General features: G+C 40.8%; 1 protein-coding gene across 8 annotated transcripts in view; it reads right to left on the bottom strand.

The window, feature by feature from the left end:
* The window catches only part of syne2b (spectrin repeat containing, nuclear envelope 2b), a 124,322-nt gene that overhangs the window by 15,051 nt on the left and 82,461 nt on the right, over positions 1-26,810 (bottom strand). For all 8 annotated transcript variants that reach the window (XM_084914302.1, XM_084914306.1, XM_084914305.1 and 5 more), the window contains 19 exons: positions 25,820-25,972; positions 25,489-25,665; positions 25,233-25,388; positions 24,905-25,048; positions 24,627-24,797; positions 24,000-24,133; positions 23,687-23,891; positions 23,354-23,536; positions 22,885-22,992; positions 22,107-22,261; positions 21,534-21,681; positions 21,361-21,455; positions 20,785-21,016; positions 20,072-20,266; positions 16,686-16,808; positions 15,396-15,551; positions 13,601-13,759; positions 12,426-12,592; positions 2,563-2,725 (listed from right to left, as the gene is read on the bottom strand). In XM_084914302.1, coding sequence (XP_084770428.1) covers positions 2,563-2,725; positions 12,426-12,592; positions 13,601-13,759; positions 15,396-15,551; positions 16,686-16,808; positions 20,072-20,266; positions 20,785-21,016; positions 21,361-21,455; positions 21,534-21,681; positions 22,107-22,261; positions 22,885-22,992; positions 23,354-23,536; positions 23,687-23,891; positions 24,000-24,133; positions 24,627-24,797; positions 24,905-25,048; positions 25,233-25,388; positions 25,489-25,665; positions 25,820-25,972 — 3,024 coding nt within the window. The remainder of the gene's footprint in view (positions 1-2,562; positions 2,726-12,425; positions 12,593-13,600; positions 13,760-15,395; positions 15,552-16,685; positions 16,809-20,071; positions 20,267-20,784; positions 21,017-21,360; positions 21,456-21,533; positions 21,682-22,106; positions 22,262-22,884; positions 22,993-23,353; positions 23,537-23,686; positions 23,892-23,999; positions 24,134-24,626; positions 24,798-24,904; positions 25,049-25,232; positions 25,389-25,488; positions 25,666-25,819; positions 25,973-26,810) is intronic.

Raw genomic sequence — 26,810 nt, 5'->3', positions numbered from 1 at the left:
TCTAGAAAACCCAAACTCTGTATTTTTCTGGTTTGTTTTGAGGCCTGCAATCTGTAGACACAGCACAGCATGATTCCTGGGTGCTGTTCGTTTTGGCCCTTGGTGTTATATTCTTAGTTTTTTCATCATTTTTGCTTTTTCCCAGTGTGTGTGTGTGTGTGTGTGTGTGTGTGTGTGTGTGTGTGTGTGTGTGTGTGTGTGTGTGTGTGTGTAAGCATGAGAGAGAGACAGCGAGAGCTCCTTCACTGGGGCTGGACACCACTTTTTATGCCTCTTGTTTGTTCAAAGTTACCACTCTCTAGGTTGCCATGGTGACCAGTGAAAGCTTAAAGTGCCTATCCACACAGGAGTCATTTCAGCCATCCCTCATCTGCTAATGGAGAGACCTGCAGCCTTTTTCTGAGGAACGGGAGAAGTCCCATTTCTTTAAGGCTCTCCACATCGCCACGCCGATTTGAATTCGTCTCCTTTCATTTTGCCTGTCATCTGTCTCCATTTCACTCCTTTACAACTGCCACCATTTCTTTCATCAGATATGAGCTCTATTTCTTCAGACACTTCCCTGTCCAGATTTAGACAGAAAGCTGGAGTCCAATTTGTTTTGCAGATTCTAAGTGTGTCTTTTCCCCTGAACTGCACAGATCTGTAAAATTCTGAGTGGAGAAAAATCATTAGCTAGAGATATTCAGTGATTTAAGAAATTAGTGCAATTGAACCCCTTTCACTGTTAACTTGTCAAATGAACACATCTGAGCTTGCTTTGACCCCCAAATCCATCATAAAAAAAAGAAAGAAAATTCTCCAAACTCTTGGGTTACTAGCAGTGCTGACAAGTTCAGTTACTTCGTAGCAGTCAGTCGCATTTTAGACCCCAAAAAAGTAAGGAGCACTCAGGCTGACATGCTTGTGGCAGAGTAGAGCACTTTCAAAAGTTCAGAAAATGTTGAGTTTCTCACAGAAGAAGTGGCTCATGTCAACCAGTTTGTGGGGCCCAGCTTTTAAGGGAAAGGCTGATCACTGAGTTTTAGTACTTATTTCTAAAATAATGTGGTAAAGCTGAAAGAGTTGCAGTTATATAAAATGGAAACAATAATATATATGCGTGTGTGTGTATATGTACCTCCTGCTTAATGGGTGGGACAAGCTCACTGAACCCTTGTTAACATCTAAAGGTTTTTGTAAAAAAAACTTTCAAAATGTTTCAAATGCGATGTTATGTTCTCTGTTTGCATTTGTTTAACGCGTGTACCTACATACCTTCACAGTAACCAAAAATTGCATACATGACAGAATACAGAATGAACAATTTAAAAAAGCCCTGCCAAAAAGTGCTGTAGGGTTGGTGTTTACTCTTTTACAAAATAAACACTATAAATAAATAAACACTATGTTGTATTCTATTCATGCATTTAATCAAGGTAGGTCTGGGTTATTCTGTTCTTTTAAAACATTACTGTGCTTGCTGATAATGTGGTCTGACTTTAGCAAATTCACATATTTTGACCAACGTACCCTAAACCTTTTTTAAAACAAGAATAAACACATTGTGGGTTTAAAGGGAATGTGCCCATTTGTCACATTTAATGCTATATACGTGTGCATTTAAATGTTTAATCCAGTGATAAAAAAATGCAAAATGAACCACAGGTTCAACAACCACTGTCACCTGATCTCATCCTTACTATCAAACGTGCATATCTATATGAGATTTTTCCAAAACCCGAGAGGCAAACAGGCAACTCTACCCAAGACATAAAAACTATTTCATCTTGTCTGAATATTTCTCCCTCTGAACCCTTCCACCCATCTTTGCTCTAAGACCTGGAACTTTTAGCCGTTTCTTAAAGTACTGCTATATGGCAGATGACAAATGGAGTAACAGGCTAAAGTCCATTTACCTTTTTTTGGACCTCCTCATGAGCTCTGCCTCTCAGCGCATTTACCATCTCTCAGCCCAGCGTGACAGCTGTCTCCTTCACAAACTCCTCTCTTAGCAGAGCCTTGCTGAGATTTTACTTTGCAGCGCTCATTATTCACTCTTATGTTAGTATGCTTTGGACCACCACAGGGTGGCCATAACATAAAGGGTTTAAAACCAGACGCAATGTCTCCCCTCACAGTGGAGTCCTAATTCTACCTCGTGCATTTCTAAAATAGCACTTTACGTGCCCCTTTTTCCTTTTTTTACCTTGAAGGTGTCCGAGTTCAGTAGATTTGTACAGAGAGCTCTTGTTTTTCTTCCACAAAGAAACCATAAAAGGTGATTTGCTCACCTTTCATGAGATCTTCCTTTTTCACATGGCTGTGGGAGGCGATTGGCTTTAAATACCAAACAATCAAAGAAATAATCACTCCAGTTGTCACACAGCATTGTGCCAACTGTTCTCTTCTTCTTAGAGATTATATTAGTTATTAAGAGGTACTTCATGTAGATCTTGAAATGAAATCTTAGATCTTTAATTTCCTGGTCTTGCAGGACTTTATAGGTTTTGACTGAATCTTTAAAAATACACACTTTCATAACGTAATGCATCTCACACAAGTCCTTCCATCTTTGCCCACCTGCTGTTCAGCTAGTTTCCTCTGAATCTCATCACTGTGGCAGGTGCTGTAGACCACCGGCTTGGCTAGCTCTGTCTCAATACGGGACAGCCACGTCCGCAGGTTGCTCATGTTCTTATCAAGCTGCTGCACCGTCACCAGCGTCTCTTTCAGCTTCCTCACCCTGTCGAGGAAAGATGTATCACATTAGAACAGTTGTCACTGGAGTTTAGCTGGTCACAGATCACCAGAAAGGGTAAAAAAACCTTCAAAAAATTCCCCCAGTCAGTTTCTGACTTCTGTGCCCCATTTGTGGCTCTCTGCCTAAAGCTACAGGTATGTTATATAGCTTAAAGGAACATAATACATGTAAACAGCTTTAGCAAGCAGCAGCCTGCATCTGAAGTCAAAATCTGCAAGTCTTACATACACCAGCTCTTTAAATAATGCATGCATTTGTTTTTCTGTTTGTCTCAAGTGTGTAACACAAGGTTTTGTTTTCGTCATGCCATTTGAGGAGACAAAAAACTGAATTAGGACACTAAGGATGCTGAGCAAACACCCATCAACCTGCCATTGTGAACGCTACGTTCAGCCCCATGTCACACATTAGCACTGTGGCAGGTTTTAACTTTGTGTGGGAAGCGCTGCTGTCGTTCCAACAAATGACACAACGGGAGCCATTATAAACCACGCTGGTGGCTGACCTACATCTGACTGAGAGCTGCGTGTTGTCTGAGAGAGCGGCTGCATTCCAGCACAGCTCTCAGGTCAGTGACCTACATCGGTTCATTCCACAACACACGCAGAGAGGAGAGAGGTGACTCAGCAACGTCATGTGACCAGAAGTAAAAAAAAAATTCCACATCTTAATATTCACTAAATTGCAGGCTTGGATGGAACTCACATCCAGAGTGTGGTCTGTTAATTATAGATCTGTCACTGCTCTTAGCACAAATATGTTAAAGGTTGTGTCATATGTGTTTTTGCAGCTTCTATCTTAGCCATAGCAAGGATGGGGCACCTAATGTCCTCAAACGTCCTGGAATTTAGAATAGAATAGAATAGAATAGAATTCAACTTTATTGTCATTGCACATGCACAGGTACAGGGCAACGAAATGCAGTTTGCATCCATCCAGAAGTGCTTTAGTGATATAGATATATTACAATATATATTAGCAATAATATAGATATGTAAGTATATTACAGAAATGGGTCTATTATGGTATGTTTTGAATTTGTTCAATATTTGTTCAATACACCGGCCCAACGCCAAATTAAAAAAAACAACAACATGACTTTTAGTGACATCAGCGGGTTACAAAAACTGGGGAATGACATGAAGACAACTATCCAACAACAAGTTTTTGTTAAGATATTTTTGTAGTTGAAAAAATAAACTCAGCAGACAAACTGTGTGACAGAGAAAGTTTCTTAATGATCATGTCTCTCAGTAACAAAAATTTACTGGAAAAACACATCAAACCGCTCCAAGTACCTCAAGAAGGAAAACTCAGTGAAGAGCAGTGTTTAATTTATCACTCCTGTGTTCTCTGTCCAGTAAAAGCAGACAATCTGAAATCATAATGACATTGTGGTTGTTGCCACTTTAAGCTGTTTGACATCACTGACCACTTAAAGGATTATTAGTCATTTGGAGTTTCGTGTACGTGTTGGATACAGACGTTCATCTGCTGTATGTAAGGTTTTTCTTATTCCCTTTTGCTGAAAATATTATGCACTGCCTTTCATTTCTTTGGTGCCACAAAAATAAGAAACATTTGGAACACTTTTAGAGCCTAATGACAGCCTCTGCCATTTTAGAATAGAATAGAATAGAATAGAATAGAATAATCCTTTAATTGTCCCACAAGGGGAAATTTGGTTGTAACAGCAGCCAAAAAGACAGATATACAAACAAACAGTACACAGGAAGTACACAATTTTTATATGTTTACATCAAGGACAGTGGTTACTATATACAGAGAGTATTGTACAGTTATTAAATTAAATAAAAATAGCTACAGATAAGAGGCAAAGCAGGTTGTAGTGCGAATCGGTTGATTAACTTATTGCAGTTACAGCGCAGATGTAAACATCTATGTTTGTTGGGAGCAGTTCTGATTGTTTATGCTATACTTCGACCTGAATGCCAAAACTTTTAGTGAAATAAAAGTAATGTTATAGCTTATTATACTATTATAGTATTTTAAGTATCGTTATTAATTTTCAAGTTCAAAACTCTTTCTCAAAGCTACAGGTGATGTTTTTTCTTTCCTCCGTTCACTCTTAAATGCTGGTTATCATTGTGCTTTAAGGTTGAGGGGACAATGTTTAGAGGACTTTAAGACGTTATTTGGATTATTGCATTTGATATGAATTTGGATCAGGTGGCCTAAAAAAATATTGTATAGCTGATCAATGAGACTTCATTGTGAATGCCGTTTCACATCACTTCTGTGATAGATTGGTGTTCTGGGTTATTCTGGGTTTTGTGAATGCTTTTGATTTCTTTACAATACACCCACTCATGAATCTTTTGGCAATTCTTGGTCAGTGCAGATGTATGAATATAACCTTAGCTTATCTCAATAAATGTTTTAAATGATTTATACCTCACATCTGGATCTTTGCTCTTTAATTAATCACATTTGTAATGTTTTTTATTTTTTAATTGGGTTAAAAAAAATACATTAATTATTAACACAATTTTTCAACAATTGTAAGTTATTATGATGGGACTTAATTCAATTTATTCATTTTTATCCATATAGCAATAAACACCGTAATACAGAAAGCCCAACAATCAGACGGCCCCCTAGGAGGAGGCGCTTGGCAACAGTGGGAAGAACCAAGTTTTCTGCTTTGCATACAGACACAGACTAGGAATGTTGGATGCTGTTGCTGCCCCAGTAGCAGAGATAGAACAGGGGTTCCCCTGCTCCATATTTAGCTGATGATGCATGTTTGTTTTTATGTTTCTCTGTGCAGGTGTGAGCTCTGGGCTGCACATCTGTACCATATGTGATGATGTTGCACTAGACAGAGGAGCGGAGAACACCACCAAAAACATGCCGCTGCATACCCTCACAAAAATACACATCTGCTGTCCAACCTTTTATTTAAATGTAAACGTGCACGAGGCAAGCCCAAGCTAAACTGAATTAGCTCTGAAAGACTCGGCGTGTGTCTGCCTGCCTGCCTGCCTGCCTACGTGCCTGCATCAACAAAGCTCAGCCCATCCCCCTTTGCTCCTCAACCTTCGTCTCCTTATCATAACAAAACACCCAATCTGCTCCCCCACCCTTTCACCCGTCCGCTTTTCCAGCCTCACGCGCCAGGTCCGACGGGGCGTGATGAAGTCTCCAGATCAGGGTGAGAGGTACTTACAGGCTGGTGAGGAGACTACTCCATGATGGTGGCTCATCTGCTAGCAAGCGCTAACCCACCATCCCTCCCCTCCCTGCCTTCTCCACAGACCGCCCGTCCCCTCCTCTCACCATCCTCTCTTCTCCTCTTCCAGCTTTTACAAACAGCTGGATGCAGTGACAGGTACACTCACAAAGAACCAGCATTGGAAACTGTAGAAATTGCCCAAATAATTAATTTCCAAAACTAATAATATTCAAGCTTGATTAAAATGTATTTTTCTCTAGATACTTTTTCTGCTTTGCAGTCTTTCTTGAAACTTTTGTTTCTTTTTTTTCATTTTATTTCTCTTAATTCACAGAATTAATAATTTTCCTCTTCTTGTTTCATATTTACTTATGAGTGATGTTTGATGTGATATTTAGTTATGAGTTCACATGTTTGAAAATATCTATTTAAGGGACTAAAAAATTGAAAATAAACCAGGCTTGATGGGTAGCTCTCAAATCCAGAACTACTTGAGAGAACATAGATTTTAATACTAATTTGTTTTTCATGTTTTCACAGAGGGTACTGACACAGCTAAACCAGCATTAATTCTGTGGCTAAGAATCTACCAACTGAACTTTAATAAGAGACCATTCAAGCCATCTGTGTCTCGGTGAGTTTGATAAATATGCATGAATATCAGAGATTCAGGATAATGTGTCATGACCATGACTGAGGAAGTAGAAAAGTACACAGTTAGGCTAAAACAATTCAAGACGTCTGTAAGGTAAAGACATTAAAGTTCATTAAAGGTGGAGCTGTAAACTGTTGCTCAGACTGCCAATAGTGGCCGACACAGACAGAGCCAGCGGGAAACCCGAGGTTGGTAAACTTCCATCTGCCACCTTCTTTATATTGAAATACACCACCCTCGGGCTCAGAGTACCAAGAACAAGTAATATATTACAAGTTTGAATAATCAAGGTTAGAAAAAAACAACAGGTGGAGCAGAAGGAAGAATGACAACAAAAAAAAGGTCATAAAATGAGAACAGAAATGTAAATCTGAAGTGTGCTTGAGACAGAACATGCAAAGCTGGCCAACTACTTCTAAGTTGGTAGCTGTATATAAAAATGAGCCACCTGGTGCACAAGAGAAAACACAGAAAGAAAGAACAGCACAAGCAAACAAGTCTCCAAAAGTGAGTCAATCCCTGCAGACTTAAACGTTAACATGGCCAACTTTAGAGGTGTTCACACTCAAAATGCGAGTAGTGAACTGAGATCTGCAACATTTCATTTTAGATTATTGATTACAGGCATGAAGAAGTTGAAGGGATACACACAAGTGCAAATCTCACATTTCACTTATTTGCAATTACATGCCTATAAATAAAATAATCAACTCCAAGATGACTCCATCTTACATATCACAGTCTGTTTTTCACACATAACCAATCCCTGTTGCAATAACACCATCACTATGACAACCAGGTCTATGGCCACATGAAAAGAGAACCGAGTGGCAATAAAAGGACAACCTTTCTGTCCGTATAAACGAAATAAATAAACTAAACAACATGGCACTAAATGTGTGAAAGCTGTACTTGAAATGAACGGCTTGACTGTGCTATAATCTGAGAAACAAAAACGCTGTGTGAGAGTACACGAAGTAAATCTGTGCAGATACCAGGTGTGAGGAGGAGAGGTGTCTGGACAGAGCAGGGTAAATGTTTTTAAAGAGAAAACAAACATCTGCCTTGCATGCATCTTATTCGCACAATAAAGCGAGCGGATGGTGGCCCCTGAGGCAGAGCGCCCATCAGGACAAAGGCTCGCATTAGCAAACAGCAGCTGCTGGGCCGGGTGACGGAGCACCCGGTTTGTTTTGGGGGACAAAGGCGAGCAGCGGGCCAGTATCAGCGCATCTAATCCCTCTGCAAGTCAAACCTCAGCAGTCATCTGATGTAACTTGGTGGGGTGAGATGTAGACAATGGCAAGAGGCACGCCACAGTCATCAGTGACTCTGAATCAGCTAGTCTTGGAACTTCATCAGCCCTTATCCAAACATGTGACAGAGTCCTGCGGGACTCTGACAATGGACCATCCAATGAGACCAACCACTGACTCAGCTCTGTATAATGTGCATGCTGTAAATGGTAAATGGACTGGTTCTTATATAGCACTTTTCTGTTCTACTTTAGCATTCAAAACACTTTATACAATGTCTCACACATTCTTTCTATCTAACATTTACCCACACATTTACCCGGACACGACACCCCTTGCGCAACCTTCACTTCATAAACCTCTAGCTACATATTTTCTTGGCTTCATGTGAATGCAATTTTTGAGACTGGAGAAGTCCCTCGGATGTCTTGGTGCATGCTCAATCCAAGTAAGTAAATGGACCCATTTTTCGCTGCACCAAAAATTAGTCCAGCCCAAGGATCAAGTCCCCAGACACAAACAGAGTAATGTAGTGTACACTGTTAAGTGCCAGGAGGATTGCTATGATTTAAAAATTAGGGAAACCAAACAACCTCGAAGTAGATGGCTCAACAAAGAAGAACTAACTCATCAGGCCAGGACTCTGAAGTATATTTTAGTCCTGTATGGATTAGACTACTGGGAAGTCAAGAAAAGACCAATTCCACAGGTCTATAAAACTACTTTTACCCCCCCGTCTTTAATTTTCTGTCCATAGCCACACTCACAGAAACTTATTGTTTTAACTTGGTTGAGACCTATTTCTGAATTTGTGTTTCTTGCACACCCAAGCTCCTGTGATTTCAAGAAGAAACTGGGCATGAAAATGCTGAACTTCTTTATCATATTAAGCAGCATGAATGGGCAAATGCATGCAGACACTGACTACATTTATCTGCATAGAAAGGTTTTACCCCCTCATTACAGTTCACAGCAATTCGTCCTCAGCCTCAAATCCTACAAAGGTTTTGGCAGCAGATATAATAACATGTATAACAAGAATCTTAAACTACTCCACTTAACTATGGGTGCATTAGTGCTAGTGAAAATAAATTTTGATAAACAATAGTATACAGTTTGTCTGTTTTGGTGTGCCAGAACTGGTCTGCACTGAGACCTTCACCCAGACTTCACCCAGCTTTGATACGAGTACAGATTTTAACAATTGTAACTAGTGTCACACAAACATTTTCAAAAACTTGAAAAAAAAAGTTGGAATATGACAACTGCACAGTTTCCTCACTAATGGCTCATTAGCGGGCTTAGCAATGTTATGCTGGTCAGTCACTTAAGGGGGGGGAGACCAGTGAGGGCAAATCCACTATTGTGTGTCATGCTCCCTCTCAACTCTAGTCTCCATTCTATTGTTAGTGGAAGAGGGTATGTCTCTGTACTAACAGCCTGACGGTCATGATAAAGACCCTTGTCCCTAAATGAACAACATAGATGGATTTAGTGCAGTCTCTCTCAGGCCAAGTTGTAGAATAAATGTATCAATTTTTTCTTTAATTTTAACATTCATCACTTTGTAAGCTGAACTTTCCTGAAAGCTCTCCATTCACAGGTGGTCAAGCACGGAAGGTACCCTTTAAATTTCCCCTTTCTTAATTGCGTTTGTTTTTCCTACTTAAAACACAAACCGCACTAGGAGAAGCCTGGTACCTGGCGCCGTGTTCACACACATATAAACACTACAAATCGATAGGATGCCACTCATTGTTAACTGCCCCTCAAAAATCGCCCTGGGTAGATGTGGCAAAGTTGAAAGGTTTTCATTTAAATACCCTCCGACTCACAAAAGCAGCAATCAACCACATATAAATTTTGCTTCCCTTGTGAAACGGAAACACGGTGATTTTCTACCCCACTTGATTATGCAAAAGTGCTTCAAACTAAATGGGGGGAAAAAACTTCATAAGTCAACAGCTTCTTAAGTGGATATGAAGAATTAAGGATCACTGCATTTATATTAAATTCAATAAAACATATTATTAAAATGTGAATAAGATAAAGGGAAAGAGTGCAACCATGTTAACTACACAGCAACCTGGGTTTAAAAATGGGGTCATCTGGGTTTAAAAAGTTTAGTTAGCTCTGATTCACTTGGTGCATTTTATGAAAAAAATCAGTTCTTTCGCCATCACTAAACTGGTAATTATGAGCAGCAGCATTCAATCATTGGTTTAAACCCGCTTTCCTGTTGTTTGGTGCAAATGTACTGATAATTGCTGTGCACTCCACCAACCTGCATCCATTCTGCTGCACAGCAAGGCCATAGCTGGTAATAACTACTGCACCGCTTGACTACGGGAAAGTGACTAGTAGAGAACAAGAAAGGTCAAAAACCCTCCGCTTGTTTCTGAGATCAACCTTGTTAGTGGAAAGAACACATAATTATCTCCAGGCTCACCACATACATAAATATAAAGACTTGTGTTGCTATCAGCTGACACTGGAGTATCCAAGTGTGTAACCTTTTAGACTTGTGTTTCTTCTGCAGAATCCAAAAACTGCAAAGTTAATTATTTCGCTTCATCCCTTGCAAAATACCATAAAAATAATTGGCAATTTCTGAGATGTAATTTATAGTTTTCGGATATATACATCAGCTTATGTGTTTCGTTTTTAATAATGAAAAATGAGTACAAAAAACCCTACTGGTAAATACTGGTGACAGGTGACGAGGTAAATACTGGTGACTTGCCCAGAACGTACCCCACCTTCTGCCCATTTTCAGCTTGGACAGGCACAGCTCGTCCTTTAGTGTAGCTCAAGCTCTCTCTTCTGTCTTTATCCAGCTACTTTTTCACTTTTAAAGTTTGATTGTCAACTTTTCTGTCTGGAATCATAAACTGTGGAAACATTTCAGGATTCAAAGAAGCATGATGACTAAAGGAATAATCAGCAGGTTGTATTCTTAAGCTGTGAAAACCACTTGTTAAGTAGCGATAATCTAAATACAAACCACTTCAGAAGCCAATATTTAATACATCCATTCATTTTCTTTTACTTATCCAGTTCAGGGTCACCATAGAATGAGAGGTGGAGCATAGTCTAGACAGGCCACCAGTCTGTCACATGGCTAACACAGAGAGACAGACAAACATTCACACCTGATGGTCGAAGGGGAATTTGGGATCATTAGCCTAACCCCACTAACTGCATGTCTTCATAATGTGAACGAAAATAACTGCATTCTCTCTCCAAATCAAGTCACATTTCAGGTCTGCTCTTGTAGCTTTGGATCAACAGTCATACTGCACACAGTCATAAAGACATCCAGTAAGATTTCCCATAAGAGAAAAAAGTGATGGCATCATGTCAGAATATCAGAAGGCAAGAGTAAAAATAATATAAAAAGTGCAATCTAAAGGTTTTATTGTTCCTTCAGGATATCCCACTGTTAGTTCTCTGTTCTCTCACCCCAACCGGTCGCAGCAGATGGCCGCCCCTCCCTGAGCCTGGTTCTGCCGGAGGTTTCTTCCTGTTAAAAGGGAGTTTTTCCTTCCCACTGTCGCCAAAGTGCTTGCTCATAGGGGGTCATATGATTGTTGGGTTTTTCTCTGTATCTATGAAGCGCCTTGAGGCGACTTTTGTTGTGATTTGGCGCTATATAAATAAAATTGAATTGAATTGAATTGAATTGAATTAGCTTGTCAAGCCCAGTAATACTTTATCAGACTTTCAGCATTATTAGATTGATGGGACTGTCACACTAAGCTGTGTGGAGGGATTGCTATTATGCCAAACAAAATGAAGCCAATGTGGAAATATTGTGCAGTTCATCAAATGGCAACTTGAGGCTAGTTCCAGAAATTGAGACACTCCCATGTTAACTTTACAACATTAAAAAGGATGTTCACGGCCTAGTTGGAAAAAATGTTTTTGGTCTCCATCATTCCCCCTTTCTCCACCATGTTTGTGCTGTTACCTTTTGGAACATTTTGATAAAACAAGCTGACAAACATTATAACCCGCTGTTGGTAGATGACATCCAACAAGTTTTTGCTTCAGTTTTGTAACAAAATGTAGTGTATGGCTAAGCGTTGCTATGCTTTCTATATAAAGCTTTCTAACCAAACTTGCTAGTATTCTCTGATAAGTAGTAACTCCAACCTCTTATACAATTACAGCTGCATTTGGCTTAAAAAAAAAAAAGAACATGACTGCAGCCAGAACGCTAACACCGAGGCCAAAATATGACATCACAGAGGCTAGGTCAATTTTCTATATTCAGTTTTTGTGCTACTCTTAATAAGCAGGCAACCCCACTGCTAACGGCTGAATGATACCTAAGACGTTCAAAGAGTGATGTAAAAAAACATTTAGCATAAACTGTTAGGCACTTGCGTCAAAGTTGTCAATATAAGTTTAAACAAAGTGTTGGACTGGGAGTCGAACTTTGTTAGCACTACAACACCAGCACCACTACTCAACAATAAAACGTATAAACTCACAAATTCATTCATATAAAATTAATCTCCAACATCTCTAGCAACATTTCTTAGCACATTTTTATGCCTTCTTGCTTCCTACCTGGCCTCTATGTGATCAAACAGATGTTGCCAGCGGTCGTTGACGTCCTTCAGCTTGTCATTGATCTCTGTTTCCTTTGTCTTGTTGCTGGCTGTGATGAGCTGCTCTCCAAGCTGCTTTAGGTGGGTTTTATTCTCACTGAACAGGTTGATCTCCTCCATACAGTCCTGATTGAGAAATCCAAGTAAAAAGACAGAATGATGTACTACACGTGAGCATATTCCCCCATAAGGCTGATCATGTAAATTTCTGGGCACCAGCATTCTTTAAGTCTTAAAAGCTTTGAATTTAGTTTGACTTTGTGTGCCAAGAGTCTGTATCTCAGGGCCAAACACTCAATTTTAATGCCAGAGGAGCTGTAAAGGTTTAAAACCCTCACAACGGCAATAACTGAGTTTCAGCATTCACCTTTACTAACCTCTACCCCCCCCCTTCACCCTCCATCACCGTCACTCCCATAGCACCAAATAAAAGAGGCCGTGAGATCAACACAAAACACACCCGCGTGGCCCTGCTGGGCCAGAAACAGCTGTCGTCTCTTTAACAATCAGGAGGGAATTCACAGCTTTTTGAAAAGCCCAGACACTGCACCACACTACGTGACACGTCCGGATACAAAGCGGCACAGACGGCAGTGGTGCCACAAATGAAATGCAAAAGGAAACTTTTAACGCTTATTGAAAAATCACACACATTAATATATGAGTGCATTCCTTTGTTTTACAGCTGTGAGGGGTAAAGAGTGATTCTATGACTGTTATCCTACTACTAGAAGTACTTTTGTGGGCTTGAATGGCTTGAAAACCTTACTGATGATCTCATCAGCACAACAGTGAAACAACAGAAAGTATCTGGTATTAGACAGTGCCAGTTAGACTGCCAGATTGTTGTTGCTTTGGCTACTGTGATTAAGCATGAAGTGTCCAAAAAAACAACTACAACACTCTGCTTCACTAACAGCAAGTGAAGCTTGAGACAATGGCAGTAAGAAATCTTATTTAACAATGTAAAGTTTTAATTAATTCTCTTGCAGACAGCAGTTTAAGTTGTGGGAGTACTCAGCAGCGACCCTTGCAGCTGTGCTCAGAAACTGTATTGTATTTCACTACTTAATTCGGTCTTCCTGTCACTATAACTATATCATTACCAATATACATCCTAGTTAGAACGCTTACCTTCTTGAGTTTCTCAACCATTTCCTCGATGTTGAGATCAGAGTTGTGCGCCACCTTGTTCTCCATTTGCGTCAACCACTCACACAGCTCCTTGTTCTTCTCATTGAAGATGATCCAGGCGTTCAGGCGGTCTGCGATCTCCTGTTTACGCAGGGACACCTGAGACACAAAGCGGATTGGGGGACAGAAATTAAATAAGTATCATCACTGTAAGATGCTTAGTGGTACTGTAGCTGTCCAATCTATCTTATCATTATGGATGCAGATGCATTGTAAGCTGATTTCTGCTGATTGGGTTGTTGTTCACTTTAGCTTGGAATGAATATAGAATTTAACTCAGGTGGACCCTGGTGCTGGTGACTTTATCGTGCTTGAAAAAGATTTTTTTTTCCAAATGATTTACACTCAGACCTTTAAAAACAATAATAATCAGGCACAAATGGTGACATCTTATAAAGTCTGGGTATCCTCCAGATTATCATTAAGCATCAACATATTAAGCTAATGTGCACACCTGAGAAACACATGCACAGCCTTATCTAAACATGGGAGATGATATAGGATGCTTGACTTGGAGTGATTTTTTTGCCAGCTTTCATCCTAGATGGTTTTTTTGGTGTTAAACGTTTATACTTTTCTGTCACAGATGTGTGCCAAGCCAAAACAGGCTAACTGCTCTGTAATAGATTACTCAGACTCACTTGGAGGACAAAGCTCCCTTTTTTCTCACGCAGTGGGCATGAACACTTCATTTTGTATTTGGAGAAAATCATTCATTCATTCCAAACATACTTACAAGGCCTGCTTAAAAACACACCGTCAAAGCTGATATGGAAATGTTACTGAGAGTATTTTAGGCAATTTTTAGGCAATTTTCACACTTTACCTGTAAATGTATCTCAGGTAAAATGTCTCACTTCTAATAAACATTCATGAATGAAGAAGCCTCCACACAGTCAGAAGTGCTCATCCTTGCGATCACCTTCCCCTCCCCCAAATTCATTTTAATGCAAAAGCTCTTCTTCCTGAAACCTCTTAGCTCTTTACAACATTTCTCTCTCGTCACCATCTGTTCCCCCGTTATCACAATGCTCCCTTCACAGCCCCGCCTCCCAGACGTGTTGGTCCTTTTAGTTGCCCCTTAAAGTATTACTGAGATTTACTAACTTAACTCCTGTCTAATGGCTCAGACTTTCAACAGAAACAATAAATGAATGTGGTGAACTCAGAATGCTGATTAAACCATATCACAGCACATACAATGTACTGCAGATGTGAGAGCTGCTGCTAATCAAGTCAGATGACTTTTAGGTGCTCTTTCAAAAAGAAACCCCCAAAAAACAAACAAATAAAACAACTTTTGACCAAATAAAGAAAATTTAGTTGCTGTATTTAACCCTTGAGCTTCTTGACAGACTATTCCTCACCCTGCAACTTCATCCTGCAATGGTTTGAAGATACTTTGTCCCTTTAAACCATGACAGTTTTTTAGACTGCGGGCCAAAATCCAAACAGTTCTGTTGAGTGTTTCTTGTCTCATTATGCTTCATATCAATCTCTGTATCAGCAATGCTTTAAAAAAATTTTCCCGAAGAGATTTGACTGTTTGAGTTTTAGAAAGTAAGAATCAAACGGGGGAAACAGCAATATACAAAAAAATTATTCAGGATACTGGTGAAAAAGCTTTAGCAAGGCAAATGCACCAGGAATAGAACAATCATGAGAATTTTTAAGGATAAGTCTGCTCTGATTCCAGAGTCAGACAGGAGTCATGTTTGAGCCTGAGCACACTAACCTTGAAGCAGAGTTCCTCCCACTGGCAGTGCAGGTGCTCCACCTGCTCCTGCAGCAGCAGGACATCGTCTGCAATGATGTACTGGGACAGATCCGTCTTCATGCTGCTCAGCTCCGTCAGGCTCTCAGCCCAGTCCTCCAGGGAGATCTTGTTCTTCTGCATACCATAACACAGTGATCACCACAACAAACTGTCAGGGACTCCCCCCTCCTCGCCCTCTGCACTCACTCTCTCACAGCTAGTCCCTACTGTCCTCTCGCTCTGGACCTCCAGCCCCTTTTTCTTTCTCCCTCTATCTCTATCACCCTTTTCTCTCTATTTCTCCCCGCCCAGCGAGAGAGGATTAAAGGCCACAGGCTGCAAGCTGGGCTGGGGGAGGGGTGACTCTGCAGGGGGAAGGTAGGGGTTGGGGATAAAGGCTTTGGTGGGTCAGAGGGGATGAGCTTTGAGGCAAAACTATTTCAAACTTGACTTTAGTCTCCTGGGTGGTAATAAGAACCCAAACAGTCTGAGAACTTGTTGTAGATCCACGTTCTGATGTTCACATACCCTAACTCCATCAGTGCACTGAATACATGTGCTAACATCAGTACAATGGAAGAGAAAAATAAGCTAATAAAACATAACAGATAATTGTCTTTCAGCAAATAAAACATCTGAAACCCTTCACCACCTACTGTGACACCTACAGGCTGCTAACACTAACATGCAGAATGTGAACGTGAATATGAACTTGGAGTACATGCATAAAAAAACAAAACAAAACAACAACAAAAAAACTGCTGAAGAGAAAAGACAATGCATGAAAGAATAATCTGACACATTGAGAATCACATATATTCATTTCTTAGTAAGGACAAGATACCACTTTGAAAGAACAAAACAGATATAACACAACAGAACAAATATATGTGTTTCTCCAAATGAAGAACCTTTTATTTGATAATATGTCCTTACTGTCAGAGCGGTCTGGCTGTCAGTTATTTTATAAATTATATAATTAACTGTCTGTACTAATTGCAATAAGCTGACAATCAAAACTCACCCCTTTGTTTTTTTTTTTTTTAAAGTTCTTGTTAATAGGAACACAAATAAATGTATGTCTCCGTCGAAGGATATTCCTTTTTAACAGGACTATACTGTAGTTCAGTCTCAACAGTTAAACAAAAGCACGCCCAGCTCAGAGTTCATTATTAGGCCGAAATTATTTTACTGCTGGAGTTTCAGCTAAAAAAGTGAAGCAAGAGATGCACCTCCTGTGTTTTTGTGATTAGTTATTTGGAGATGTACCTTGTAGAGCTTTGCACTCTCCAGGTCGTCATCACACTCTGGCATGGTCTGGTTCAGTCGGGTCTTCATGTCTTTAAGCTGCAGCATGCTATCTGTTAGCCCAGCCTCGTAGCGCTCCCAGTTCTAACACAATCAAAATGTATTTTTTGAAATACGTTAATCATGCAGATCAATGTGATAGGATCTTACAAAGCTGATTGAACAACAACCCATCACACTCCTTTGTCTTTTACTTCCTAAACATGCCTTCAGTCATTAATCACAACAGATTGGATTAACTTTCCTGCTCTCAGGCCATGAGAATGTGTCAGACGCTATGGGAGACAAGTAGAGGATCTATGTGTCTTTGTCCAGGCTGAATAAACAAAAACTCAACTCATCTTATAGACTTCCACATCACATTTACCCACTGATGATACAAGGCAAAGAAAATGAGACACTGAGAAAGTAGCAGATTTACAAAGCGGCTGAACTAATATACGGCATGTGCTGTAAAAACAACTAAGGCCTAAATCTAAGAGCGATGTTTTCAGTCCACACTGAGGATGAGGCTGATGTAACTTCCTCAGGGGATTCACTCTCACTCCCTGACACGGCCTTAAATTTCATTGATTCTGTATATCCGGTGTAATCTGACCATCCATTGACTGGAGGGTAAGGGTAGCACAAAAGACTCATCTACTGTGGTGATAACAATTTAAAAGCCAAATACTCAGATATGATAACATGAAAAGACAAAGACACAATATGCACGGCTGAAAACTGTTTACTGCTGTTTTAAACTGGAGCCCATTCAAAACAAAGCATCAATACATTTTTTTTACCGATTAATTACCGTCCAAAATAAAGGAACCATTTAGTCTAAAAATCTCAAATGGGACATTTTACTGGAGCTGACACTAACAGTGAAAAACAAGAAGTGGATCACTCTCTGGGCAGTATTTACTTTTATTGGAAAAGTGTTGTGTTTTGTGTGCATTTCCTTTGTTTTAAACTTACTTTGAGACAGGGAGTGCAGAATTATTAGGCAAGTTGTATTTTTGAGGAATAATTTTATTATTGAACAACAACCATGTTCTCAATGAACCCAAAAAACTCATTAATATCAAAGCTGAATGTTTTTGGAAGTAGTTTTTAGTTTGTTTTTAGTTTTAGCTATTTTAGGGGGATATCTGTGTGTGCAGGTGACTATTACTGTGCATAATTATTAGGCAAATTAACAAAAAACAAATATATACCCATTTCAATTATTTATTTTTACCAGTGAAACCAATATAACATCTCCACATTCACAAATATACATTTCTGACATTCAAAAACAAAACAAAAACAAATCAGCGACCAATATAGCCAACTTTCTTTGCAAGGACACTCAAAAGCCTGCCATCCATGGATTCTGTCAGTGTTTTGATCTGTTCACCATCAACATTGCATGCAGCAGCAACCACAGCCTCCCAGACACTGTTCAGAGAGGTGTACTGTTTTCCCTCCTTGTAAATCTCACATTTGATGATGGACCACAGGTTCTCAATGGGGTTCAGATCAGGTGAACAAGGAGGCCATGTCATTAGTTTTTCTTCTTTTATACCCTTTCTTGCCAGCCACGCTGTGGAGTACTTGGACGCGTGTGATGGAGCATTGTCCTGCATGAAAATCGTGTTTTTCTTGAAGGATGCAGACTTCTTCCTGTACCACTGCTTGAAGAAGGTGTCTTCCAGAAACTGGCAGTAGGACTGGGAGTTGAGCTTGACTCCATCCTCAACCCGAAAAGGCCCCACAAGCTCATCTTTGATGATACCAGCCCAAACCAGTACTCCACCTCCACCTTGCTGGCGTCTGAGTCGGACTGGAGCTCTCTGCCCTTTACCAATCCAGCCACGGGCCCATCCATCTGGCCCATCAAAACTCACTCTCATTTCATCAGTCCATAAAACCTTAGAAAAATCAGTCTTGAGATATTTCTTGGCCCAGTCTTGACGTTTCAGCTTGTGTGTCTTGTTCAGTGGTGGTCGTCTTTCAGCCTTTCTTACCTTGGCCATGTCTCTGAGTATTGCACACCTTGTGCTTTTGGGCACTCCAGTGATGTTGCAGCTCTGAAATATGGCCAAACTGGTGGCAAGTGGCATCTTGGCAGCTGCACGCTTGACTTTTGTCAGTTCATGGGCAGTTATTTTGCACCTTGGTTTTTCCACACGCTTCTTGCGACCCTGTTGACTATTTTGAATGAAACGCTTGATTGTTCGATGATCACGCTTCAGAAGCTTTGCAATTTTGAGACTGCTGCATCCCTCTGCAAGATATCTCACTATTTTTGACTTTTCTGAGCCCGTCAAGTCCTTCTTTTGACCCATTTTGCCAAAGGAAAGGACGTTGCCTAATAATTATGCACACCTGATATAGGGTGTTGATGTCATTAGACCACACCCCTTCTCATTACAGCGATGCACATCACCTAATATGCTTAATTGGTAGTAGGCTTTCGAGCATATACAGCTTGGAGTAAGACAACATGCATGAAGAGGATGAAGTGGACAAAATACTCATTTGCCTAATAATTCTGCACTCCCTGTAGTGCAACAAAAAGTTCAGGCTTTTGCTATTTGCCCTGTTGAAACCTATTTTAATATCCTTGACGGAATTTTGAGTTCACTTATTTTTTATTGATGTGAATACAGTGCATGCATAGCAGTCATTTCATTGTCTAGTAAATTCATTAACATTTTTAGTAATCTATATCAAGTGAAAAAAGTTTTTGATCACAATTTTATTTTGTTTTTAAAATATTAAAAACATATTCAGGAACATTGTACAGGTATTCAATTTTTTATGTATGTAAACAGTTATAACCTGTTACTTTAATGTTATAATGTTTTAATGTTATAATAAAGTAATTTTAGTAATATTTAGTGTCGCCATACATCATTACCTATATGCCTATATATATGTATATATACAGAATGGCAGTAAGAAACATAGTTTTAAGAAATAGCTCAATATATGATTATTATCGCTTTGACCTTCTAACCAATCTACCGTCTTTGAAGGCGAGGTCAGAGGTCAAATATGACATATTTAAATCTTTGTTCGGTACTTTCTGTATTTTAACAATACTCTGTATTTTTATTTGAGAAACAGGCCAGGATACAAATACAGGATACAAATATATTGACATTACTGTGCTTGCATTTAAGAAGTCACATGAATAAGAAGAAGAGTTCAAGATAAATTTAAGTCAAAATATAGAAAATACAAACACACAAGCACAGATACACTGCAAAGTTTTCCTTAGTAGCATAGACTGAGTTTAAACTTGTTTCACTGTGTACCAGCTAAAAAGTTCCTAAAAGTAACCCGTTAAATCAGAACATAATAGTCACAATGATTACCTTGATTATAGCCTCGGTGAGCTCCAGTCTTTTGGACAGCAAACTGTGGAGACTGTCCCACTCCTCCTGCAGTGTCCCCAGATCTGTCTGAAGCTGAGTCTGGGTCTCCTCGTCCCCCATGGAGAACAGCTGACGGCCAACCTCCAGAGTGTTGATGAAACTGCTCTGATACCTCTGGAACAACAGCTCTTTGTGCTGAGGATGACAGTGCAGGAAATAAAACATAGAAAGGAGTGTGGAGGAAAAATGAAGCGAAGGAAGCTACTCAGCAGTGATTTATTGGGGGATGTAGTCAGCCAGGGGCTCTGTGGGGCTTCCTTCTTCTTTTTTTTAAAAGGGGCAGCTTACAATAGGTCAAAGTCTTATCTTCATCCACATTCAATTCAAATCTCATCAGTCTTCCTTCATGATAGCCCAAAATAACAAAGATTGGAAACTTTACAATCGTTTCATTTTCCCTTTGCTGTAAATGCAATCAGCACCAATTTTCCCTCAGTGTTCATATCTTTAAGCAGCCGTCTGTGAGTGAGTGGCAAAGATAGCGTGAACAAACAATGATTTTCAGCAAGTGTAAAAGACTCCCACAAAGATCAGTCCTCTTAACAGATTGATAGTCTTATAATTTCATTCATCAGCTTGCAGTGAGTGGTTAATTCAATCAGTTTTATGGCCCTTTCAAGTGATTTCAAAATCAATTCAAAAACAGATCCCACCTGCAGGTCGTGGAGGGAGCGTCGGAGCTGCTGCAGGCTACAGCGGGTTAGTCCAGCTGGGGGGAGCAGGGTCTGCGTGTCCGCAAGGAACCTCTGGAGCTTTCTCAGGCTGCGGCTGTACAGGTGCCAGTGCTTCACCAACCCCTCCACCAAAGAACGTCGCTGGTCAGCCCGCTGTACTGCTCCCTGCCACTGCTCTCTGAGCTGGGCCAGCTTTAGGATGAAGTCGCTCCTGGATCCATCAAAATATTAAGTTGTACTTAAATTTCAAAATGAAACACTGACTGTCTAAACAAACAGAATGATTCATTGTTTTCTGAGGCCATTTGTACCAATCAAGCTAGATTTTTTTAAAACCAGGATCAGAATTAGAACAGAAACCTATACGAAGCATGGAACCTGGTGGTGATGCTAGTGAACGGTCAGTGAACAGTCAGGTGATCACCAAAGCTTTTAGGATTTCATCTTCATCAGTATAACTCTATTAAATTTCATGTCAGTTCATTTCAAAGGTGTCAACATATTTCACACATCCTGGACTCAGATGGGCAGAGGGATGCTGTTTGATCTTCTCACCTGCCCTCCACCTCTCCTTTCTGCAGCAGATGAAGAGCATCAGTGATGACTGAGTGAAGGATCTGGTGACCAATGGAGAGCTCAGCCTGAAAGCGCTGAAACACAGAGACATATGAATGATTAGAAGTGTGTAGTTCAAGTTTAGTTGCTAGACTGCTAATCAGGTTTGATACCTTGTGAGTACAGAGCTGCTGTCTGAGGCCGTCGTACGATCCCGCTACGTCTACAGCCAGGCTGTCCTCCATCCTCTGCAGGAACGACATCCAGCTTTCACACTTCTGCTCAAATCTCTGCTGCCTCAGCACTTCCGTCTGCAGCTCACTGTACACAAAACAGAACAGCAGGTGAAAAATGTTCTGCAACATGTTACTTTATGAAAAGTATATTTTTAACGTTTTTTAACCTCAAAAAGCCCATAATTCCAATGTAAAGTTTGAAAAACACTGCCTCCTACAGATTTGAGCGGATTTATAAAAATAGTTGTCTGCAAAAGTTCTGTGAAATGCCCTTTGAGGCAAGGCTGCCAAACAAATGTATCCATTTAGTGATCAACCCTAATTTGTGTTCGGTTCATTCACTGCCTTTTACACAATTACGTTTGATTGTTTTCTCTCTTTTTTAAAACTGCGAACTAAATATCTTTTTGTTTTTTATTTACTTAAAACAGGGGAAATTTACTGGAAGACAGCAAAACTGTGATGGCTGCTCAGGTATTAGTTCCCTACTCCTCGGGTTTCCTCACTGACCTGCAGGCCTCTTCAGCTCTGGCGGAGGCATCGGCCCAGCGGCGGTTGAGGAATTGCAGGCGGTGTGCCGCAGCGTCCTCCAGCGTCAGACTGCAGCTCCGCTCGTTGAGCACATCGAGGTCAGCAGACAGGCTGCTCAGCTCCATGAGGCCAGACTGGAAACATATGGTGGCGTCAGAGACTCAGGAGGGATCACAACAGTCTGGACTACCGCACGCATGACATCACAGCTCAGGACGGTCTAAGATTACACGCTACAGTCATGCTCTGTGTTCCTCTGTCCTCATTTATTTACCGCCACAGGGCGGCTTCCTGCTTCTTCATATTCTCTCACTGCTGTATAACATCTGCTCCTGTACATTAACTTTCCATTCAGTCAGGCAGAGACAAAGCATACTTTTACACCCTTACACTACTAAATATTTGACACTCATATTTCTGCTTAAGTCTTAATATTTAAGAGTTAAAGCTGTCAAAATCTTCTCTTTGTGTAAACAATGTCACCCAAACGTTTTCAGCACTACATAGTTGTTCAGCACTGTAAATGCACCTACAGCTCAACTGGACTGTACGAGCTCATTTTCTTTTTACAGCTTTTAAATAAATCATTTTTCACTACATACAAGACTCAAGAAAATGAAGCTGGACTCTCTTTAAGAAAACACACATTTCTATTGTAGCATAAAAGTCTCTTAATGAACAATTTACTTTGGGGAAAACAACAGAGAGCTAAACACGCAGCACAGCAGTCATTCATAAAATCTTCACGCTGTCTCACCTGGTCTACCTTCAGAGCTGGATCCTCCAGGCGCTGCTGCCAGACCTCCAGATTCCTCTCCAGTGACTCCATCTCATTTTCAAACTCCTGCACCTGCTTAAGCTCCTCCTACACACAAACATGGCACATGGCCATATGTGTCTTAATTTATAGGTCACTGTGACGCTTTCTGGAGTCAGGTGTCAGGTGAGGAATAGCAGTGGCAGCAACAAAACAAGCAACGGGTTGTAGTAAAATACTTTAAAAAGTTTAGGTTTGTGCACATTGAAAGATTGGCAGTGTTTTCATTCAAAGATTCCTGCAGGTTTACCCAAATAACCAGGCTCACTGGTTTAACCTTAAACAAAAGTTTGTACTTGATATGTGATCGGTTCAGTGTAAGCAGTTTTTAAGTGAAAATGAATAATAAATAATAAATCCAGTCTGACTTCACAAAATCCCACAGACTCTTTCATTCATGAGGTTTTACCTGCAGGTGACCCAGGTTCCTAGACAGCTGCTGTCTGAGCTGCAGGACACCACGTGGCAACAAGCGGCACTCTGATTGGACCAGACGGGCAGCTGAAGGTTCCAGGTGGCTAATCAAGTCCTTGGAGGCTTCCAGCACCACCTCCAGGTCAGACTGCAAGGTGTCTGTCCTCTGCAAGAAACTCTGAAGCAAAGGGGGAGGCAAATGATTGGAGAGTTTCTATTATTATTATTATTATTATTATTATGTTTGGTGTCAGATGGTGAATTTTTAAATGCCTGTTACAAACTGCTGGACCCTGAAATAAGACATTATTTTAATTGATTATCTCACCTGAACATTTTCTATCTTGACAGTGAACAGCTTCACTGTGTTGTCCTGTCCAGGTGTGCTGCTCAGCACAGATGTGGCATCACTCTGTAGTGCCTGCAGTTGCTCTGTCAGAGACCCAGCACACTTATCATAAACCTGCCACACAGTCAGGACCTTCTGACATCTCTGGAGCTGCTGGCCCAGAGCTCCAGTCACTGTAGTCCAACTGGAAAAAACAAAACAAAAAAAACAAAAAAAGATCATATTTTTCCACAGAGTTTCCACATGTGGATGTGCCTGTGTGCAGGTGTATGTGCATGTGTGTGTGTCTCACCTGTCTCTCTGCCTGTCCAGACATTTGCTGATGATGGCAGCAGCAGCAGGACTGATGGTATCTCTGAGAGACAGGATGTTCTGACCTAGTTTGTCCCACTCTACCTCTGAGGCTTCTGTCTCCTGTTGAAGAAGCTGCATCCAATACAACAAAACAGCCATCAGTCAAAAACAAAATCCAAACAGCCGCCGATCCTCTTTCACATATTCAACTCAGGGTCATAGGAGCTTATCCCAGCTGACATGGGGCAAGAGCCAGGGTATACCCTGGACAGGTTGCCAGTCTCTTACAGGGCCAACAAAGCACCTATGGGCGATTTGGAATCACTAGTTAACCCAACCCCACTAATTGCATGTCTTTGGACTGTGGGAGGAAGCTAGAGTACCCGGAGAGAACCCACGCAAACACAGGGAGAACATGCAAACTCCACACTGGTGGATGTTGGATTAGAATCCAGGACCCAGTGCTAACCACTGTCTTAATAAGCAATATGTTTTGAGTGTCCAGAAGCTCACAGTTCCAGTGACCAAATTCTCCTTATTAAACATATGTACTGCAGACAAAGAATCCAGAAAAAGTGGCGAGTTTAAACATCTACAAGTGATCGAGCTAATATGGGTAAAATACCTGCAGCTTTTCATGGAGATCTGTGAGTGCCTGCAGGGAGAGCCGGGGGCCGCTGTAATATTCCAGAGTCTGAGATGCTCTCACTGTTTTCAGCACCATGTGACTCAGCTTCTCCTCCATGTTGCTCCATAACAGCTGAGCCTGAGTTAGCCTCTGTTTTACTGAGTCGTTCTGTAAAAGATAAGATAATCTAAAGACACCCAGGAGCAGACAAATACCTGACATAAAACTTTTAAGTCAGAGGCATTTATCCTCTGAACCGTCCTTGTGTTACTTACCCTCTGTGTGAGAGCTGTGCAGGTCTCGATGGATTTATCTATTTGACAGATAAAATTGCAGCTCCTGTTTTCTTGTCTGCCACAAACTTTGTCTATCAGCTCCTGAAGAGCTGCAGACTTCTGCATAATCTTCCCCTCAAGATCCTGAGATAAAAGCAGAATTTAAAACCTGTGTTGATTTACTTCCCTTCTGTGGACGTGTATCTCTGAGTATTTCTTTGCAAATGACTTGACGTGAAAATTGCTCATCACGGCTGAAACATCAAATCTGAAATGTTGAAATGATGACAGACACGCTAACTGTTCACGCAGATGTTAGAACACAGACCTGGCAGACGCTGATGCTCCTCTGTAGCTCCGTCTGGCTGCTGGGTGTCTGAGCCGAGTCCATCCAGAGGTTTTGAACCGCGATCCAGCTGTTGATCCGCTGCAGTCGGGCATCCCACTCTACTCTGTTCCTCAACTCCTGTTCAACCTCCTGAATCTGAACACCGCACACGTTGTCAACAAATTACAAACATCTCCTCTAATGATCAACAGTGTGTGATGTAGGAAGGTTTATAGGCAGGACCTTTCAAACTTACCTTAGAGTTGATTTTTTCCTGCAAACTGAGCCACTGATGGTTGAGGCGTCCCTGTTCATCTGCAAACTGGTTTTGTTCGTAGCGCAACCTGTGATCCTTCTCAGTACTATTTGACTGTAATGGCTGGTTCACGTAGTCCACTGTAATCTGATGTGCACACATCTCTGTCTGAGACTCCTGAGAAATATGCCATGGATAAATACACAAGTAAACCAACAAACGTCTCTTGATCAGATCAGATCAGCGCTAATAATACTCCACTATCCCACTGAAACAGCATAATTAATACAAACATGTAAGCCCGCACCACAACCACCACCATCCATTCTACCTTGAAGTATTTCAGGAACTGGGCGAGATCATTGTTGGTGCAGGAGTTTTTGTTGATTTTGTTGCAGTACTCCTCCAACTGACACTCAGCTGCTCCGAGCCAGGCCTGCAACTCCAGCAGCGCCCCCTGCTGTGTCTCCATCTCTAACCATCGCTGCAATGAAGTCCAAAAATAAATAAATTTAAAAAAAAACATTGCATACTGTTGTCATTGTTTAATGGCCTTTAATAAATTGTTTTCATTTATAAGCTTTCAGTTAATCCACAATGGTGCTATTAGCAAAGACAGTCCAGGTTTAAAAGGAAGTGAGTGAAAATCTTGAAGTAGGGGGGACAGAAGACTTACAAATGACAGGAGCTGACCACAAAGTGAACAGAGGCAGAGGAAATGAGGATTTCAGAAAGAGAACAAGGAAGGGGGTAGAGCTGAGACGAGTGGAGGTGGGAGGTGGGAAAGTAAAGAAGAAAAAGAGTGGATGAACGAGACTGAAAGAGGAGAGAGGAGCAAAAGACAGACAAGCAGAAAAGAAAAAAAAGTCAGACACAGAGAGGTTCATAGGTGGTTTCACACCAAAAAGAGAAGAGGGGTGAGAAGAGCCCTCAAGATGGATGATTATAATTGGTGGCAGCAAAACTGCACCAAACTTTGCCGAGCTAAAGCCAGAAAGGTTCTGTGGAAGTATAACTTCTGACATTTAAATACATCCACAGATAAGAGGGTGTCTGGCACATAGTTTGTGTATTACAATATTCAGCATTTAAGAAACTCCATCGCTCCAACACCCTTCAGGGAGATCTGGGGTCAGATGTACTAATGTATTGGACCACGTTGTACTGTCTGTATTTATAAAGAGAGCACAGTTACAAGACTGCATATAAGAGGTGACCGATCCTGTTGGATGTGTATTTTAGGAGTTTCTACGGTGGCTCTGAGAGGTCAAATGCACTGCAATGTAAGAAAAGAACAGCAAATAGAACAAAAATGTTGCAAA

The sequence above is a fragment of the Perissodus microlepis genome, chromosome 19, assembly GCF_051167445.1.
Source record: "Perissodus microlepis isolate ML-2025 ecotype Zambia chromosome 19, ASM5116744v1, whole genome shotgun sequence".
Classification (NCBI taxonomy): domain Eukaryota; kingdom Metazoa; phylum Chordata; class Actinopteri; order Cichliformes; family Cichlidae; genus Perissodus; species Perissodus microlepis.
Note: the sequence above shows the minus strand (reverse complement) of the source record. Positions and strands in the feature narration are given on the sequence as shown.